This window comes from Argiope bruennichi, chromosome 4, assembly GCF_947563725.1.
Source record: "Argiope bruennichi chromosome 4, qqArgBrue1.1, whole genome shotgun sequence".
Taxonomy (NCBI): domain Eukaryota; kingdom Metazoa; phylum Arthropoda; class Arachnida; order Araneae; family Araneidae; genus Argiope; species Argiope bruennichi.
Window position 1 is genome coordinate 135,123,866 of NC_079154.1, and position 20,949 is coordinate 135,144,814.

General features: G+C 26.3%; 1 protein-coding gene across 1 annotated transcript; it reads right to left on the bottom strand.

Annotated features, from left to right (window-relative positions):
• Nucleotides 1-3,792: 3,792 nt before the first annotated feature.
• On the bottom strand, nt 3,793-20,795 carry LOC129965709 (mitochondrial outer membrane protein SLC25A46-like). The gene is made up of 10 exons (XM_056079822.1): nt 20,484-20,795; nt 20,312-20,354; nt 20,150-20,207; nt 18,944-19,021; nt 14,853-14,953; nt 13,327-13,383; nt 10,940-10,997; nt 10,050-10,271; nt 8,160-8,284; nt 3,793-4,287 (listed from the first exon to the last, which is right to left on the bottom strand). Exons 1-10 carry the CDS (start codon nt 20,638-20,640, stop codon nt 3,999-4,001), a joined length of 1,188 nt encoding a protein of 395 aa, XP_055935797.1. The 5' UTR covers nt 20,641-20,795; the 3' UTR covers nt 3,793-3,998.
• Between the last annotated feature and the right edge of the window lie 154 nt (nt 20,796-20,949).

Sequence of the window (20,949 nt, forward strand, 5' to 3'; positions counted from 1 at the left end):
AGTATGAACAATAGTCTTACAAACTAAATAGATTAGTTTGGAATATATGACTAGTTTTATATGGCAAAACAACGATCCTATACAACTGGAAAGTAATCATGAAAAATAAGACATATAATATATATGTATCTTTTTCTTCTTTTAACATATTTCTATACTTATTAAACTAAGAAAAGAAAGCAATATTAGTTTTGAAATGTTAATAAATATAAACATACTTCATACACAAATGACCAAGGTGTTAATATTAAAGATATTTTGATTCATTGAAAACTTTAGGAGACAAATGACACTGCTGTGCATAAAAATTAAAAAAAGGGAAATTTGTTTTGCATCGATTTCAGTGACATAAGGAACAAGATATACCATCAGAAATAAAGCAATAAGAATGTATAAACAATTAAAATATCTATTCAAATATTACATTTTACAGTCATAAATAAAATTTCAAATCATTAAACTATATAAGAAATAAACCCCATAAATCTTTGTCAATGACAAAATTAAGTATAAAAAAATGTTTTAAAGTTTTTTTTAGGGGAAATGCAGTAGTTTTTTTCTCTTAGAATAAAAATAATATAATACCCTATTGAGAAAATATTTATTGATCCAGGGTGCGTAGACAGAAATTGCTGCCAAAATTAAGTACTTTTAAGCACTTTTTAAGCATCTTAGACAAAAAAAAAAAAAAAAAGTAAGCATCTTTGGACATGTACACATATGTAACCATGTGTATTTTCTAAGCATATGATATTTTCTGTTTTATAATAATGCATTGTTTTTATCAGAATTTTTTAAAATTAATTTTAAATGAGTATTTTTTAAATTTTAATATTTTTTTCTGTATTTGTGCAACTTCTTCTATTGTAAAACAAATTAAACTATTGTAGGCTTTTGACAAAAACAAAAAAAAAATTATAAAAATTAAAAAATAAAGTCATTTTTATAAGATTAACAATAAAAATGGGCGATTTTTTTTCAGTGTTTCTTAAAATTAACAAACTACCAATTTGTTTAAATGCATACATTATTTCAGAAAATGTTAACATTAATATAGAAACATAGCAGTTTATATTTGATTTTTATATATGTAACAACAAATAAGGTTCATCTTAGATGAGATAGAAAGCGTAAATTTCCTCCTGTTTATTTACTATATTTAGGAATTTTAGTTGCAATCTTATAAAGCTCAGAGCTAAGCATTTTGGAATGGCTACCACCATAAGACTGGCAAAACTGCCATGAAATTGACGACAATACAATGCCAAGTTCTAAATGAATTTCTAAAATCAATTTTATAATAGGAAAGAATAGCAACGTTCAAAAAATGGTCAGGCTATAAAAAAATTGTCTTGTTGCTTCTTACTTCTGAAGTTTGTAAATACCTTTATATGCAAGTTTTTGCATTCCGAAAATTTAATAAAAACTTGCTTTTTAATTGATATATATACTTTATATATATACTTTAGCTTTAAAAAATTGCAAAAAATGTGGTTATATATTTTATGAAGAAATTAAAATGCTTTAATAACTTCTAATTTCCATAAATAAAGAAACAAATTCGCAAAGTTAAAAAAGAGCCAATTCTTTACTTAGAAGCAAAATGAAAACCAAAAATGTTAGTTGAAGCACTTTTTAAAAATATTTTTTGGAACCAGCAAAAGACAATATATCACATTGCTTCAAAATTTAACAAAACTCATTAAATGAAGAATTTCATTGAATGAACTGCTTTAAATTTTGTTAAATAAAACCGCAAAGAAAGCTTTTTTTTTTTCACCCTTTTCTTTTTCATGACTTTAACCGTCGTAAAATAATGCGACGTAACGATTCAAAGAAGAAATGACATTGTTTTGAACATCATCATAATAAAAATCATTGTTATAAATTGTGTATAAAACTATTTTTTCAAAAATTTTAAACAAAAAAAATGCATTCATTCAAACAAAATTTTTATCATTAAAAAGTTACTTTTTTTTAGCCTTTTAAACGGCGTTAAAATAATTTTTGTATGATGATATGCTTTGATGTTATGGTGAAAACATGTTAAAATTCTGTTTTTTATTTTTTTTAACTAAGATTTTGAAAAATATGTGTTTAGTCAGCCTCTAATATCCCAAAAATAACTTCACAAATTACATGCTCCTAATTTAAATGGTTTATGCTGCATGCTGCTCTATCGATTTTCGCAAACCTTTATATGTAAAGAGAGATTTCTTTTGGAACAAAATTTCTGTAAGAATTATACAAGCAAAGAAAAGTAACAATTGCTATAGAATTATACAATTCGGACCCTGAAGAATAAGTTTTGAAAAACTTTTATTTATTTCATTAAAAATTTTAAATACCAGAAAACTTGCAGGGGAATTTTTTTTCTTTTTTTTTTTTCCCCTTGGTAAAAACTAAAATTTGGCGAGATTGGTCCAACAAATAATAATTTTCAAATGGATGGGTGATATTTAAAAAGTATACCATGGAAGAAACCTTAATCACAAAAAATGTACAACTTCAAGTTAAAATCTCATCATACCAGATTTTATGGAATCGACTAACATAATTACACACCACAATTAATTACATTTCAGTATAGTACATTCAAATCAAACTAATAAGTCGTTCAAGTGATTTCTCCAAAACTACATATTAAAGAGAATGATGATTGAATGTGTAATCCACTAAAGAGGCTTCACTGTAAGTGTTTTTAAGGCAGTTTCTCTCATGTTAATATATCTCTTTGGTGTACCAAATTCATTCTGCTGTATATTTGTTTCCTATTGATAGGAACAATCTATGTACTTTTTAACAACATGTAAAAGGTACCTGAAATAACAAATAAATTCTTCAACATGTCAAACATAAAAAATTTGTTAAGTGTTTATCAGATTTTTTTTAAAAATCAAACGTTTTTTGAGCCGCAATAAGGATGGCAAAGTACATATTTCGTACTGCCCCTTCCAGATAAATATTCCAGTATTTCAATAAATGGCAATGCACATTGCTGGAGGAAGAAGAAAAAAAAAAAGTTTCATGAGTGTTATCTTAATATGTGTTGGTGCTCCTGGAACTAATTCACCTTGGATTCCTTGTTTGAATTCTTCCCTTTTCTCATTTTGCTCCCCCCCCCCTTCTTGATACATTTGAAAAACCAGCCTTTGACTATGCTTTAAATTTTCGTATTTAACGCATGTTGAAACAAAACGAATAAAATGCTGTCTTTTAAGAAAACTAAGAACTTTTTAAGAACCCCTTTTTCAAAACTAAACACTTTTAAGGTGCACAAAATGGTTTTCAAATTTAAGCAATTTTTATGATGCTATACACCCTGGATATAATATATTTAAAAATTTTCTATATAATTATTTATTTGAAATCTAATTCAAAATTGAAAATTTCTTCCTAACATTTGAATTATAGATATTTCAGTCAAATGAATTCAACAGCAAATAGTTAAAAATTATTTGGGTTTCTGTGACAAAACGTCTATAGAAAGTAAAATCAAAGAAGTGAAAAATAATAAATTAAAGTCCTATATTTTTTAACCAAAATTTTAAAATAAAATTATTATTCATGCTTTACCTTATATTTATAAATATACAAAAAAGTTCTATTTAATTAAACTTATCTGGTAAAAATATTATTTATTACTGATGAAAATGGAACTCATACAAAGAGGAACTACATACAAGAGAGATATTTATTGAGAAAGGAAATTTATTTTCCTTTCTCAATAAAATGAAAGGTTTATGTAAGCTCTATATTATTATACAATGTAAACAGATATTACATATTTTTGATCAAACCAAAATGGTGTTGTAATATATTTAATAATATCTTCATAAAACAAACAAATTCCAACAAAGATTATAAATAATTGTGAACAAAAATTTACCTGAGAATAAATAACCAAATAATTTAATTTAAAACATTAATAATCATATTCATGCAAATTTTGAAATAATCTTAGATACACTTTCACAAGTAAAATATTTTCTAATAGTCTATGACATAATTTGTGTAGTTTCAGTAGCTTCAGAAATTGGCTTTTTGGCGGTCTTAAATAATGATTCCATTTCACGAAAAGCCATTTGTGCAGCTTTTAAAAGCAAGGCCTGCATGGCATATTCTAACAGCAAGGCTCCAAAGCCTTTATACAGTCCAGATGCTCCTTCTTCATTTACAATAGTATGGAAACAGTCAACAAATCCTTCATATGTAGATATCACAGGAAGAACAGATGTACCAGAATCTAGATCATCAATAATGGTTCGAGTTCCTTGGAGATACAGCCTGATGGAGAAATAAGAATAAAATGTTATTTAAAAATTGCCACACATTCATTAAAATGCATAAATATTTAAGCTTGCTTTTGACAGTATTACTATAAATAATCTACTATAGTCAGTTCAATGGAATTTTTTACCTTAAACACATTTAAAAGAGATAATTTAAACAGAATCTAGTTTTAAATATAGATAATTAAAATTTTGTACAAGAAAATTCTGCATTCAATTATGGATCTTTTTCCAGTGCTCTAAGATGTATAAAAATTATTCAACCCTAAAGTATTTTTAGTTTCCCACATACTGTCAGCTTGAATTGTCATTGATTATTACTACTTTTCTACTATTTTATATTTTTGAATATTCAAAATATATATATATATATAATGACTTTTCTTTTTCCTTTTGCATTCCTTGTAATTGCAAAAGGTATGAATATTCATGTTTTATTTTAAAATAAATTATTTTATGAACTTTATGTCATACAAATTTGTATTAGAAAAAATATATCACTGAGCATACAGTGTTCAATATAACACAATTAATAGCCAATTGGGGCATTCTTAGTGATTATTTTTATTTTAAAGAGATTGTCTGTTTAAAGCAGAAGATTAGTAAAAGTAAGAATATATGAACTGAACAATTTTAACATTGCATGTTATGAAATAAGCTTCTCCATATACAAAAAAAGTTTGTATTTAATTAAAGAAAATACAAATTCATTCAAACTAATTATTTTATGAATGAAAATTTCATTAATCAAAATAAATAAATGACAAAAGAGAGGAAAAGGAAAGCTTGATTAGACTACATCAACTGTCTTACAAAAACGAAAATTAGCAACTTAAAGTAAATTAATTAACAAACCTATCTTAGAAGCAGTATCCAATGCCATATTTTCTCAAGTAACATTGGGATAATATATAATAACTCTCTAAGTAGTGACAGCAATTTTTTCGATTCAATATTCAGTTCAAAAAGCTGGTAGTTTGGATTTAAATGTATATATTTTTTAAGCAATCATGTATGAAGTGATCTTTTCAGAAAAATGATGAAATACAAGAAAATTTAATCCATTCACTTTAGAAATAATTTTTCTACCTTGAGGTTAAAATAACTGGGAGCTTTGAGAGCTAAGCACAGGTTCGTTCATGAAGTTCTTGCACATTTGGAAGGGTACAACATGACAAATTTTAGTTTGTTAAATGGTATCAAAACAACTTTTCTAAAGCAAAATCTTGATAAAGTGTGTGTGTGTGTATACCCACACACACACTTTATGAAGACTTTGCTTAAGGTTGAACAAAATAATGGAAAGACCTTGAAAAATCCGCAATTTATATTTTAATATGGTGTAAGTCCACCTTTTGCGGCAATTAAAAGTCTCAATTCTCCGAGGCATTGATTCATATATATTGTTAATCGTTTCCAAAGGAATTTTACCCATTCTTCAACTAAAACACTCTCCAGTTCTTTTAGAGATGATGGCGACGAAAATCAACTTCTTACTTGAATCTCTAAAATCAACATAAATGCTCAATAATCTTGAGATCTGAGGATTGTGGTGGCCAGATGAGATGCTCAACTTCATTAGAATGTTCCTCATGCCATTCTTTAACAATTCCAGCTGTATGAATTGGTGCATTATCATCTTGAAAGATAGTATTCCCCACTGGAAACAGTTCTTGAACCATAGGATGAACTTGGTAGCCCAAAATTCCTATATAATCTAGGCTGTTAATTCTTCCATGAAGGGAAATCATTGGCCCAGCAGATTTACAAGAAATAGCACCCCAGATCATCACAGAACCAGTGCCATGTTTTTTGTTGGGAGAAGGCAGTTTGGATGAAATGCTTCTTTCGGCTGTCTCCAAACGTACCCTCGGCCGGTGGTCGGAAATAGGGTAAACGGTGATTCGTCAGAGAAAATCACATTTTTCCACTGCTCGAGGGACCAATTCTGGAGGTTTCTACAACCATTCTAAACGCTTTGAAACATTTGTCTTTGAGAGCAGAGGTTTTCTAATTGCAGATCTTCCATGGAATCCAGATTTACGCAGTTCCCGACGAACAGTTTTCATGGAAACTGGGTTCTGTTGGTATTCATTGAGCTCTGCAGTAATTTTAGGAGCCGTGGTCTTGCGATCCTTTCTAATAATTCGATTTAGAGTCCAACAGTCTCTCGCAGACAACTTCGATTTTCGGCAAGACCTGTGCTTTGCAGAAGACGTTTTTCCTTCTCTTTCCAAAGCAGTCATTACTTTTGAGACAGTACCTCTTGAAATGCCAAGCATAGTTTCACTTACACTAGCGCCTGCCATACGAGCACCAATAATTTGGCCTCTTTGAAAGTCTGCCATTTTAATAAGGTTATAACCACATTTTTTTTTAATTTCTGTAAAAAAACAGTTATTTTAAATAAAACTAAAAGACATCAAAATATGTTAAGTTTTAATTGTTTATCAATGTTCAAAGATTATGATGCCAAAATGTTAGGTGTTTCCATTATTTTGTCCAACCACTGTATATATATATATATTCTTTTTTTATTTGGTTTATTTGATTTTCCGATTAACTTGATTTTAATGTTTTTGTTTCAATTCATCTGTGTTTTAGAAGTAGCTTCATTTGTGCTCTCTAAATACTATGAAGTTTTTTCCTGTTCCTTTTTTGGTTTTAGTTTGAATAAGAAATAATTTCTAGTTGCGATTCCAAAACTATTTTGTTTCGTTTTCGTTTTCAAACTTTTTCTTACTTTAGATTGGTTACTTATATATATATATATATATACTAGTCACCTCTGGCGACCATTTGATTTCATCAGCATTAATTTCAGTTGCATTGTTTAAACAAACTTCATCTCAATAATCCTGTCAAATCAACATACATTAACAGCATGTTACTTTAATAGCCTTACATCTGTTCTGTTTGTTGTATATACACATTTTTCTAAGGGATATCAGTCTCAAGACATCATAGTGCTTTTTATGTCCATTTCATCTATCTTCTATATTTAGTGGTATTCTAACCACTTTTTTATTCATTTTTTTAGATTACATAGAAATTAAATGATGGACCGCTTTATTTTCAACATTAGAAGAAAATCACACAATCAAATATTTGATAAAACAATGAAAGGAGATTTCGGTTTCCCTACAATGAAAATACTAATATAAAATATACTTAAAAATATATTTAAAACTTAACTAAAACTAGACTAAAGAATTAAATTAAAAGTTAATTAAACTAAACAGCAACCAAAACCTGGCATTACTGATTTCAAATTTTCAAACTCGCACAAATTGTTTTTGAGCAAGATTATTTGCAAAAGGTATAGTTCAAAATTTAAAAATATCACTCCAAGGTGCACATTCTTATCTTTCAAAATATAGTAAGGCCAAATTTATTAGCACTAGGTCAATCTGGGCTGTAAAGTGCCACAACATACATACACATATTCATCTTATGAATGATGCAAAAAAAGAAACATGAGAGGAGAGTCTGCAATTCTTCTTTCTTTACTTAATCACACATTAATTAAATTGAGGTATGGATACTTAGGACAACAATTAAAACCAACAGCATTTCTATAAGATCAACTAATAATTTGCAATAATTATGGATCCTGCCTATGAATGAATTGTTATATAATTGTCTTATTTATTCTTTGTTCATATATGTTTCTTCATATTGAGAAATGCACTGAGATTCTGCATTTTTATATTTCCTAATTTTCTCTTTGCAGTATTCTTGAAAAGACTTTCATTTTAACAATCCAGCATGTATTGCTACTCCTTACTCTGCAAAAAGAGGGTAAAATATAACAAAACAGAATATATAAATGCTAATTTTGATCGATTTAGATTTTTTTAAAAATACCTATGTAACATGGTTTCAGCAGGATACATCAGAATGCTGGCAATAAAGGAACTGAAGTATTGTATAGACAAATCTTCAAGATAGTTTGCTGTAGAGCTTTGACTAGACTGATATTCAAAAAGAGTCTAAAAAGAGCAAAACAAATGTGTGTGTTTTTTTAATATAATAAGGAATATATTCACTAAAATAATTGAAAAAAGAAATTATTTTGTAGTTTGAACTGCAGTAAATTATTTTTTTAAAAAAAACCCTTATGAAAACTAACAGTAAATGTAGTCAAAAAATGAGGTATAACAAATTTTTTTTCAAACAGAAAATACTTTGGAAATGAATACTATTATTAAATATGTTTATGCTAATGAGTATATATAATTAATGAAACCATCTTCATTCATTAAAATTTAGTACATCATTGCATTAAATCTTTTTTTTTTTTTCATTTTTATTATATGCATTTGTTTATTTTCCTTTTAGAAGATTAAAACTGCTTGTGCATGAAATTAAAATGAACAGAAGTATGCTAGCATGCTTACTATCATCAAATAAAGATCACACTGATATCATTCTAGATAAAAAATTATTCTAAAATAACATAATAAAGAACATGATTTCAATAATAAGCAAAGAATTTTAACATGTATGCATGTAATAAGTTCACAAGAAAATGTCAGCAAAAAATTTGAAGCATTCAAAGTCATACTTAGTAACAAAACATGAATACTTTATTGAATTTAAATTAAACTAAGCTTTAGTTCTTAATTTATTAAAAGATGCACCATAAACTAATACATCAAACTGAATCAATTAAAATCAATTGAAAGGCATTTAAAAAAAATACAGATACTTCAGATTAAGCCTGCAAAGAGTTATGAATCATTCCCTGTAAGAAATATTTTATAATTTACTTATTTATATGATATTAGTTACAGAAGCAGATGCTTATAAAATGTATGATACAAAATTAACTATAAAAAATTACTAAATATAAAATTTTGAACTATCATCTAGCTTCATTTAAAATAAATAACCCTGCTCTATTTTTAAAATTAAAAAAAAACAGCATTGTTTTTATTATTTTGTTTGTGTTTAACATTGTTTAAACAAACAATGACAGAAAAAGGTTTTAAGAAACTCTTTGATTATATATATTATTTTACAGCACTTCAGCACACTTGTTAAATTTCTGATTATCTACATATATATATATATATATATATATATATATATATATATATATGAATTTCCAAATAAAATTGTTTGTTAAAAAGCTTTTGAAATAAAAATCATTACAAAAATTTCCACAATAAAAAAGAAATGCAATTTCATTCTGCACAGTACAAAACCTGGGGATAAATGATAAATAAATAAAAGTTCAGCCTGAAAAAAAAGAAGGGAAGGGTTTTTTTTTTTTTTTTTTTTTTTTTAACTTTAACAACCACATTCAGATCACTCTTCGCTTAATCAATAATATTGCTTGGTTTTGTTAAACCATAAGCATAAGAACTAAGAAAATTTCATGAAATCGCTAATCACTTTTAAACAGGTAATTAACCTTAGAAATTAGAACAGGTAGTTAGTCTACAGAAATTATTCACTGAAATTTGTATTCTTCTCCATGACTCAAGCTATGGTATCTATTGTTTTTTCATTTACCAAAGGATTTTCAGTGAAATGATAAATATTAATATTAATACTAATATTTGTTTTCTCTTTGTTTTATTATATGAAATTTCCATTTGAAAAATAATTTGCTCTTTAAAATTTCAAATCTTTTTGTTTATGAGTTTTTATCTATCCTTAAATATTTTTATCAACAATAAATCTTATAATGCAATTCGTTTTTATTATCATTGTATTTAGTTAAGAAAATAACAAAATATATATACAAACCTTTTTTTGTGTATTGTAAAGTTTTAAATTACGAAACCAATGAAGAACAGATTGAATTAAAGATGAGAAAACATAAGTAGACAATCCAAAGAGAGCAGTTGGACCAACCAACTGCCACATCGGAAGAAGTCGTGTTGATCTTGGAGTACCTATTTTTAACAAACGACATACTCCTTCTTTTAAACAATCAAGTACTCCAGGTTTTTCACTAGCAATATCACTCTGGAAAAAAATTAATTTAATTTTAATCCTTTTAAGTAATTTAAATTTACATGTAGATATTAAAATATCTCATACAATATGCTTTACTTAAAAAAATGTATACAAGATGAGAACAAAAATATTCAAAAAATAATTACTCAAATATTTACTGTTTGGGGATTATTCATACTTTTTTTCATTTTAATAACCAATTCTATTTTATATTCTGTGTTTCTAATTTAATTTTTAAACATATAATCTATGACTGCACTAAAAACGAAATGAAACAAAACCACTTTATTGCATTCCAAGAGTAATAATAATTCTCAGTTTATTGTAACAGGAATGCTACAAATACATAGGTCCTGTAAACAAGATCGAACATAAAATGAGGTCTGAAAAAGGGTAGAATTACTATTTTTATTACAGAATTTTGACAGATTTTTGACAGAAAAAAAATGAAACATTTAACTATTATATGTACATAGCTGTTGTATAATACTCATTTCTAGTTTTACTTTCAAATGTTATAAATATTAGTTTTGCCATAAAAGCATATACAACATTAACATAAATATATTATTGTTTTGGTTTCTTTTCTTTAAAAACATACTATAATACATATAAACAGTCAAAAATGATCAAGTCAATGTTCATCAATTTTATTATTATATGCTACTAATACTTACTTGAACAGTTTCTACAAGGCTAGCACAATAAAATGGAGTTAGAATTCCAAAAGAAATTCTGAAATAGAAATAAATATAAATTTCAATAAAAAAAAAAAAATTAAAATATGTAAGATGATTTTTTTTTTATTACAAGGAATGAAACAAGAATACCAAAATTTTTATCACATAATAATTTTTTGAAAATAACAATATACGATAGAAGTACATATGCATAATTAGTACTTTAATCATTCCAATATGAGCTTTTCCTTTCCATATTAATTCATCATTTCTACTGGTAAATGTTTCTTTCTAATTAATTATATATGAAAAATTTATATTATAATTGTAGTGATAAAACAGAGATACTATAGAACGTAAAATTAAGAAGTCTAGCTCAAAACTGCATTGAAGAAAGCAATCAATACCTGAAAATATTTAAGATAAAACTATTTAGGTTTTTAATATTAAAGTAAAATCCCAAGTTTTCCCTTTATCAGTTGTTTTCTGGGACAAGGATGTGGAATTGTATAAATATTTGGATACAAGGATGATATTGTATAAAATTGTTTCCAACAAAATTTAATATTAATGGTGTCATCACAGATAATGGAATGTATTTCCTTATTAAAGTTCACTGTATGAGATGCTTCTAAATGAATTTGTTTTGCATGGCTCACAGTATTTATATTATGAGGCTGATTTGATAATAGAGGAAAAGACTAAATTACATTGGCAATTATAATTTAAGAAAATATTTAATACAATTCACAAAATTTACATATTTTTGCTAATTTCTCAAAATAATTTCTGTAAACATTGAAGCATTTATCACAGCATAACATTAGTTTCAACATCACTTCATGCTACTGCTGTTTGTTAAGTTGCTTGAAGTTATTTTAAATCTTCCTGATCTGCTAAATGTTTTCCTGACATAATTTTTTTTAAAGTTTTGATTAATTGAAAATGAAATGAAAGGAGTGGGGATAAATCTGAACTATAGGGTAGGTGTTGCAGAACCTATTTCATAGATTTTTCTCTTCTCTCCACATCATCTTTTAGATCCACTCTTCTAACTTTACATTTTTATCATCGAACATTGACTCCTATTCTGCTTAAAATATTCAGCGCATAAACATCCTCCAATCTGCAATGAATTTCTGTCTGATTAACTTTTTTGACAAGCAAAATTCCAATAATTGCATGCATTTCAAACTTTGCATATTCTGCATTTGGATACACAATGTTTTTTTGCTTCTTGGAAACACAATTGCATCTTGAACAGAATGACACAGAATAATCAGTTGATCAGTGCACTCCTTAATATATCAAATGATCCACTTTGCACCAATATTGCACATGTGTGTAACATTTACCACTGTACTTTTATTACTGAACCACCCTCATATTCTCATCCAATTTTATTGGAGGTTCAAGTAACTGGACAGAGCTTTTTTTAATTTACACTTACAGCTTATTATGCCAGGGTGGAGGTCAATCTTTTATGGTTATAATTCTTGTTTTAGTTACTAATACAATTTCCAAAAATGCATTAATAAAAACATAACTAAATAATTTTCATCTAACTTAAAAATTTAATTGATTTAGTTATATTAATGCTTCACTTAATAAACAACTTTAAAGCAACACTAGTGCTATATTGGGACGGACTTTGTAATTTTGAACCATGATCAGATGGCGATGACGATACCTGAGATGACACCCACTATCCAAACTTTCACACCACACCAGAGGGAAAATGTTTGGCCCCAACAGATTTAATGTGCACCAAACCTGCCTACACAATGGTTCTTTGGTGGAATCGAGTCTCGAACCTGAAACCCTCCAGTTCTGAAACCGAGATCTTACCACCAGGCCACAACAGACACCTTAAATATTTAGAATTTCCCTTTTAACAACAATAACATTCAAACTCTACCAAGAGAATTTTTTAAAATAAAATATTAAGTCAGTTTCATACAATTTTTACAGTTCAAATTTTGAAATTTATTATTTTAAAATGAGCCTTCTTGAACATTTTCTACTTTCAATAACTTTCAGGTAAGAGGAAGAAAAAAGATAGAATATTAAATTCTATCTTAAAAGTTCAGTTGCAATTTTAAAATAATTAAATAAATAATGGGAATTAAGCATCATTGATGAAAAATATATTCACAATTTAAATTAACTATCCAGTGAGTTTTAGTGAAACACTTTATGTTAAATCTATTATTTTAACAATTCCTGATAGCAAACATTAAAAATTCTGAAATATAATGATGCAAAATTTTCTATGATTTTAATATGGTTTGCAGAAAGTCCGACTAGGGGTTCAGAATCTACAGTTTAGGAGAAATAAAAAGCATAAACATTTTCATAATAGATTTCTTAAAAATTAAACTTACAGCTTTAATAGGAGATGTTGAGACAGTTGTTTCAAGGAGCTACTGGATGAAACTTCTCTGAAAAAAATGATGAAAAGTTTTGAAAAATACATAATATTTACAACTGAATACACAATAAAAAAAATGCATTGCTACTGCTTGCCAGAAAAATTGCAAAACAATCTTCATGAAGTCACAAAACATGAGCACTAATAAATTTTTCAAAGTATAAAGTCATAACAAAAGTATACTCAAAGTTATAACAGAAAGGGGGGGGGGAGAGAATCTTATTCTTGCATGATGGTTTTTTTTTTTTTGCATTAATACTAAACACTAATATAATGCATAAAAAAAGTAATAATAGAAATAAGAGATAATACATTAAATGCAAAGAAAAAAATAACTTTGTATTTATACAAATGAAGTTATGGCTCCAAATATTTAAAAATGAAGGACAGTTGATAAATAAAACATCAATACAAAGTTAAAATAAATTCATTGTTCACACAAAATATATATGCAAAATTTAGCATTTCAATTTGAACTCATTGAATTCCAAGTAAATGGAACATAAGTGGTACTTAAATTTATATATATATATATATATATATATATATATATATATATATATATATATATATATATTCAACTGAAAATTCTTAGTTTTAAAAATATCAGTATAAATTGCATTGTCTACAAATCAAGTTTATAGATTTAAATTAACTTAAGTAATTCTTTTGTAACAACATTTTAAATATATTGTCTCTCTTCCAGATCCAGATCTACACAAACTGCTTTAATTATTTGAAAATCATATTTATTTTCACTTTTATGTTATTTGCATGAAGGTGTGTTTTATTTTCTTAGGTCACAATCATTATTTTATTAATTTATTTATTTAAAGCATTCAGGAAAACAAAACTTTATTTTTATTTTAAATAAAATTTATAGTAAATATTCACAAATTGGTAATTAAAAATACAAATAAGTAATTCTAAAAAAAAATTATTAAATCTTTATTACTTATTGAACTTAAAAATTTTTAAGCAGAAAAGTATGTGTTAAAAAACAGCCACATTCAATTGAATTATCATATACAACATAAGTTATTTTATCATCATCTGAAGGCTAAGTTTGAAAATTTATATGATAAACAGGCTTACAGATGGCCAATTACAAATGGACAAACATTCTTTTCATCAGATTTTAAATTTGCATTCAATTAATAAATATTAATTATAATTAGATATATAAGTAAAATTTTGTATAAAACTGAATACATTTCTTAAAAATTATTCTAATCTCAATTTGAAATTTAAATAATTACCTAGTACTAATTTTTATTAACACTAGAATATTTTATGAAATCATACTTTGCAAAATTCGCCATTTTTTTTAAGTGATAACTTTTTTACTTACTTACAAATGGTAAACTTTTACATCAGCACACATGAATACTAGTTAATTATAGTTTTTTCAGCAAAAGAAAAAAAAAACACTTAACATCTAATGATGAATGCTAAATAAAATATTTTACCCATTATTACCTTGGGAAAGGGGTTGCTTCAGCTAAGAATGTTTCAAGCACTGTTGAACAACCTCTAAGTATAAAAATACCACTACAGCCCTTCCAAAGACATGATACTCCCTAATTTAAAATAAGGTAACAAATCATAATATACAGGGTTGACAAGAAACACATAAAAAAAATCTAGAAAACTCCTATAGAGCAAAAATATGGCATGATCAATTTAAATATTTCTCTTAGGCTTCTTTCCAAACCATATTACATAACTATAAAAATTGACAACACTAACAGTATTTTTTTATCAGAATTGCAAATGATTATTTTCAAAAAAAAATGTTAAAATATTGTGGTAGAATTGTAACTCATTTTTAAATTCTTTTTGGAAAAGTGAAGCTATTTTGGAATATAATAGCTAATGTATAAAATAACTATAAATTTTTATAAAATCTTTTTATTTCATCTGGACAAATTTATGATCATTTGAATGAATTTCAGTTTTTAAAGATTAATTTTTCTTTGCTGCAGTTATTTACATTTTAGTTTAAAATTTGTTTTGAATGTTTATCATTATTATTTAAACATTAATGTCAGCCATGCTGTAAAATATTATCCATACATTAAAAGAAGATGAATTTAAAGGTCAAATAAATTGTCTGAAGAAAATTTTGCAAAAGCAGGCAAAAAGAGTAGATCATTCCAATACTTTCAGCATGCCTGCAAGGTTGTGGATAGTCAGATATTGGTGTTGAAGAGAATTTTAATGAAACAATGACAGAAATGTGTCAGTCTGTGGGGACTATTTTTGGAAGAATGAAATAGTTATAAGTACATAAAATGCTTTTGTGATGGTAAGGTGCATTTGCAGATGTTAAAAATGACCAAATGGCCACCTGAGCAAAAACCTTTATGCTCAGATTTGCCTAATTACTGTAATTACTATCTACATATTTATGAATGCAATGCCTCATAAACTTTGTATTTATATAAGCACAATTAAAAATTTGAAATGAAACTGGAATTCCAATGGAACTTATTGGTATAAAATCCATGATCAAATCTATAAACCAAGTTTCATCTTTACATAGCAAACCCAAATCAGATGCTGGCTATGGTCATTCATCTTTATAAATTTGATTCCAATGAAACCAATTCAATGTGGATATATCATGCAACATTATTGAAGTAGAAATAGCAGAATCACATCCAAAAGAAATATACAAAATTTTTAGAATGTCATTCATCCCATCAGATGTTAATATGTCTTTTAGGTTTAAATAGGAATAATTCTCTATACATTTGACCACAAATAAATCTGAAGGTCTAACTTTTGATAAAGTAAATATAGTGTTATGCAAGCCTGTTTCTATAAAAGGCCAATTTTATGTTGGTTTGTCTGGATCCAGCTTATTTGAAAGCATTACAGTAATCTCACTGATCAAAAATGTATACAATTCTATTTATAAAGAAGTACTGTAAACATCCATATAATTTATGAGATAGCTCTGTATGTGATTTATATTTTGACTTATGATTGAATTAATTTTTTAAATGTCTATCAGTTGTTTTAGGAAATCCTAATAAACATCAATATATTGATTATTTACATAATTGCAAACATATTACTAATCTGAAAATGAGCTCTACATTTTTCTCATTAACTTAAGTAGTCTTCTTGGATAGTTTCATTTGCCAGTGAAATTTGTCTTTATAATACCTTCATTAAACAAAAAGGCTCTTATTAGGGCTAAAAAATTTTAGTCTGTATTGATGAAGTTAAGATATCAAAAGGAAATCAATTTAGGAGTTATTAATTCACCAATTGGCATTTTATATAATTGTGCTAAAATATCACACAAGTTCTTTATTGTTAAATCTAAATAATTTATTTTTAGATTATCTTTAAACTCTTACCTCCCTTATTTCACATATTTCCTTTTTAGTTTCATTTGTTTACTAAATGCTAACAAAAATAAATAAAAATATCCTTTTCAAGGTCAAGATATTTTTTTTTTCAGTTCTGATTTGAATATTATAAGCAAATGATTGCTTAACTGCATTTTACAAAAACTAAGCAAGGATATTGTGGGGGGATGGGTAAATATATAAATTTAAGTAAAAATAAAATAGGATTTGCTTGCTGAGTTTATTTTTATAAAGTCATCATGTACACAAAGTCATGTAGTCAAAAGCAGGAAAATTTAATTAAAGTTACAGCTTAAGCCTAGGAGAGAAAATGATGCCAGCTATATTGAGGTGGTAGCCTGAAAAAAATGTGTAAAGGAAGTATTAGCGTGCAATCATTTTTTTTTTTTTTTTTTTTACTTAAAATATCTACTAGGATTGTATGAAAAAAGTTATATTTTGTAACTCTAGTAGAAATTTTTGAATATTTGCTGACTCAAACAATGTTAAATATCATTCATCCCATGATTTAAAATATTTTTTCAATTAGAATATATGTCTTTCTCTAAAGGTGTAGAAATTAACTATTGAATGATGATAATGGTAGATACTTTGCTTAAGTTAATACACTTAGATCTCCCATTTGTAGATGTTAAATGTTAATTAAATAATATTCCTATTAAATAAAATTTTATGAGCTAATTGCTCATAATTGCTAAAACTGAATTATAAAAACTATTTAATAATTCACAGTTAAGAAAATTTACAGCTGACAAATATGAAATAATACTGTTAAGAAAAAGCAACGGAATTATTTTTATGATAAATGAATGTCCTTGTGATTATGCACACTGCTTTGCTCATCCCAAAGTATTCTGTCCGTGAACCTTCAATTATGCAACTATGAACAATACTCAAAATACAGTGATATTTTATTATTCATCTTTTCTGAATTTGTTTATAAAATCAATGGGTACAGGAGGAGAAGGTACCAAGTTCACACCAAGCACATAAAGCTTGCCAAATTTCTGCCATCTTGGATAGCTACAAGTAGTATAAGACGCCAATTTTGAAAATGGTCGCCACTAGATGGTAAAAAAGAAAAATAGCTCACACACATACACACACACAAAAAAAATAAAAAACCATGAATAAAATGTCAACTGGACATGAGACAAGTAATGCAAAATTATTAAAAAATGAAAATTATATGACAGCCTTTAGTACTAAAAATCCCAATTCAACAATGTCAATAATAATAATAATGGAAATTATATCATTAATAGTGACAAAAATTATCAAAGAAAATATTGGAATAAATCTAGTTATCTCAAAATTGACAAGAAAAATTTAATCCAAAATTTAACAAAAATTAAAAGAACTGTAAAAATGGAAAAATTGCTGAATACAGAAAGAAAAAAAAAGCATTAACCTCATTTCTCCTAGCCTTCTTTCTCTGCAAAAACTCGTCCAACCACACAAAATTTTACCTTCAATCAAAACTTCATCCAGAATCCATCTGCTACTTGCCCGTTTCACCCAAATTATAGACAAACTCTCGATGCTAAATTTAAACAAAAAACTCTTTCATACCAATATAGAACTCATTTTCACCTTCACTCATTCAAACACACAATTTGGCTGCGCCGTACAAAGCAAAGTGAGAAGAAGCCATAACAGGGTTTTAAGAAAAACACTTGAGAAAATGGAGGAAAAACAGAATTACTTGTAGCATTAACTAGGAAATGAATAAAAACTTTAAACTTAAAGCCATTAGTTGAGTGAAATTTCCGAAGAGGGAAAATTAATATCCCCAAAAGAAGTATAAATTCAAAGCCAATGAAATTCAAATTTGGATCATTTCATCAGTTTGCTCTAAAAACAACAAATGAAAATTCGGCAATTCATCGCTTTTGGGTCATTAATTTTTTGCTTTTAAGATTATTAAAAATTGTTAAACTTTACAACTTAATACAAATGTCCAACATGTACCCGATTCCCCTTTATGTCCGAATTATGAAAACCAAATAAAAAAATAAGCAAATGTTGTATAAAATTAAAAACTGACAAAGTATTTAGAAATCAATACAATAATAATTTTAGTGAATTTTATAAATTCATTTATACAAAAAAGATTAACAACATATTATTACAAACAAGAAAATGTATCATATCGCAATTAATAAAAACTGGAACAACATTATTAACCTGTCTGCTGTGGAGTCTCATTAGAACAGGGATTAAAGTGAATGGACTTAAATGGTATTTTGTAGCCTTCCGGTTGACCTAGAGATCAAAATAGTTCAGCATTAATAAATAGTGTCAGTGCTTGCTTCGAAATACAAAATTTAAATCCCCCCCCCCCAATTACATAAGATGACTTTATGGATAACTTAGAATCATATATAAATTAAAACATGAACACTTTTATATATTATTTAAAATTTAGTTTCAACAGACTGCCAAATCCTACTGAACCTTAAAAAAGTTATGTTTTTCATAATTTCATTCTACAAATAGATATTTGGAAAAATAAATAGAGAATAACAATGATAAAAAATGTTAATGTTATCCAAATATTTTTCAATTACTAGAGAACATTATTATAATATTAAGATGACATTTTTAATTCCCTTTCATTATGATACTAAGCAGATATAAGGCAATTATATTACCAAAAATATATAAAAATTCAATTTCTAACTTGGTTTATGAAATTGATAACTAGAATATTTATTAAAAAATTATTAGAACATCCATATATTAATTAAAGTATTTTGTAATTAATATATATTGCATAAAAAAAATTCTAAAATATTTCATTTTTTAATGAATATTACAAATTTTTAAACAAATTACAGAAAAGGATTTTTAGCTATATTGAAAATTACAAACCAAATATCAACTAGAAATCTAGGAATCAATAAAATTGAATATACTATAGATCCTATAGTTTTCAACAAGTTTAAAAACATAATTGAATATAATATATCTAATGAAAAATAGATTTATGCAATTATTTGAAGCTAATGAGTTAATATTATATGATTTTAATAGTAACATACCATTAAATAAATACAAGGTACAAATGCTTATACTAATAATTTTACTAGGCAACTTCCCAGAAAGTGCAAATAACAAAATAATAATATCATTAATAAAATACAATAATAATTATGAACAAACAATGGACATAAGCCGGGAAGATTTTCAAAATTATTCTAAAGAGAAACATATATTTATCAAACTTTTTTCTCTGAATACCACATCCCAATAATTGATAAAAACTATTCAATCGAATTTATCAGAAATTTAAATTTAAAATAACTAAAAGACTAAAACAATATAAGCATTATAATATAAACTTTCAATACTCTTTTATTATTTTTTTACGAATATGTATAATTTTATTACCTGACATTGTCTTCGAATTACAATACAAGGATGAGATATCACATTTCCAATAACAGCACTGTAAAAGAAAAGAAATGTAATAAAGTTTGGATGGGGGGGGGGGTCATTCCTTTAGATTAGATTAATTACAGTTTACTAAATTGAATAAAAGTATTATTTTACCTAGTAATTTCTAACCCAATGCCAGCAAATTTTTGGACAGGATCTGTTCGAGAAAAAAAAATTATTTTATGAAAAAAATATACAGAAATAATTTCTTCAAAAAGAACAAATATGCTGAATAATCATATTTTTACTGTCATCAATTAAATTTTATGATATTAAATAAAATTACCATTAGCATCAAAATTTTCAGGAATACTTTCAGTGGTTATAGTGGGCTGTTTAAAATCAGTCGCTGGAATACCAAAAGAATCTGGATAAGAACCTCGAATTAATGAAGGACCTTCTTCATTGATAGGCATCAAATCTAAAGGAACTTTAGACGACATTTAGGCTTTCTTTAGAAAAATTCTAACTAAAAATAAGATGTCAAATTATTTAACATTTTATTAAATCTCTTTGTAATTTAATTATTTCAGGGCTGCAATTAACATTGAAAATACGAACTTTCAACCACTGCATTCAGACGGAAACAATCGTAAATAAAAACATTCTGGCGAACAAAGTTACAGTTTGAAAAGCAAGAAGAGATAAATTTGAAATAAAACTGCAAAGGCGTTTTTTATTTAGTAGCTGATTATCATAAATTATAATATTTATCCTACTTAAAATTTAATATACTGCTTGAAATTTAAATG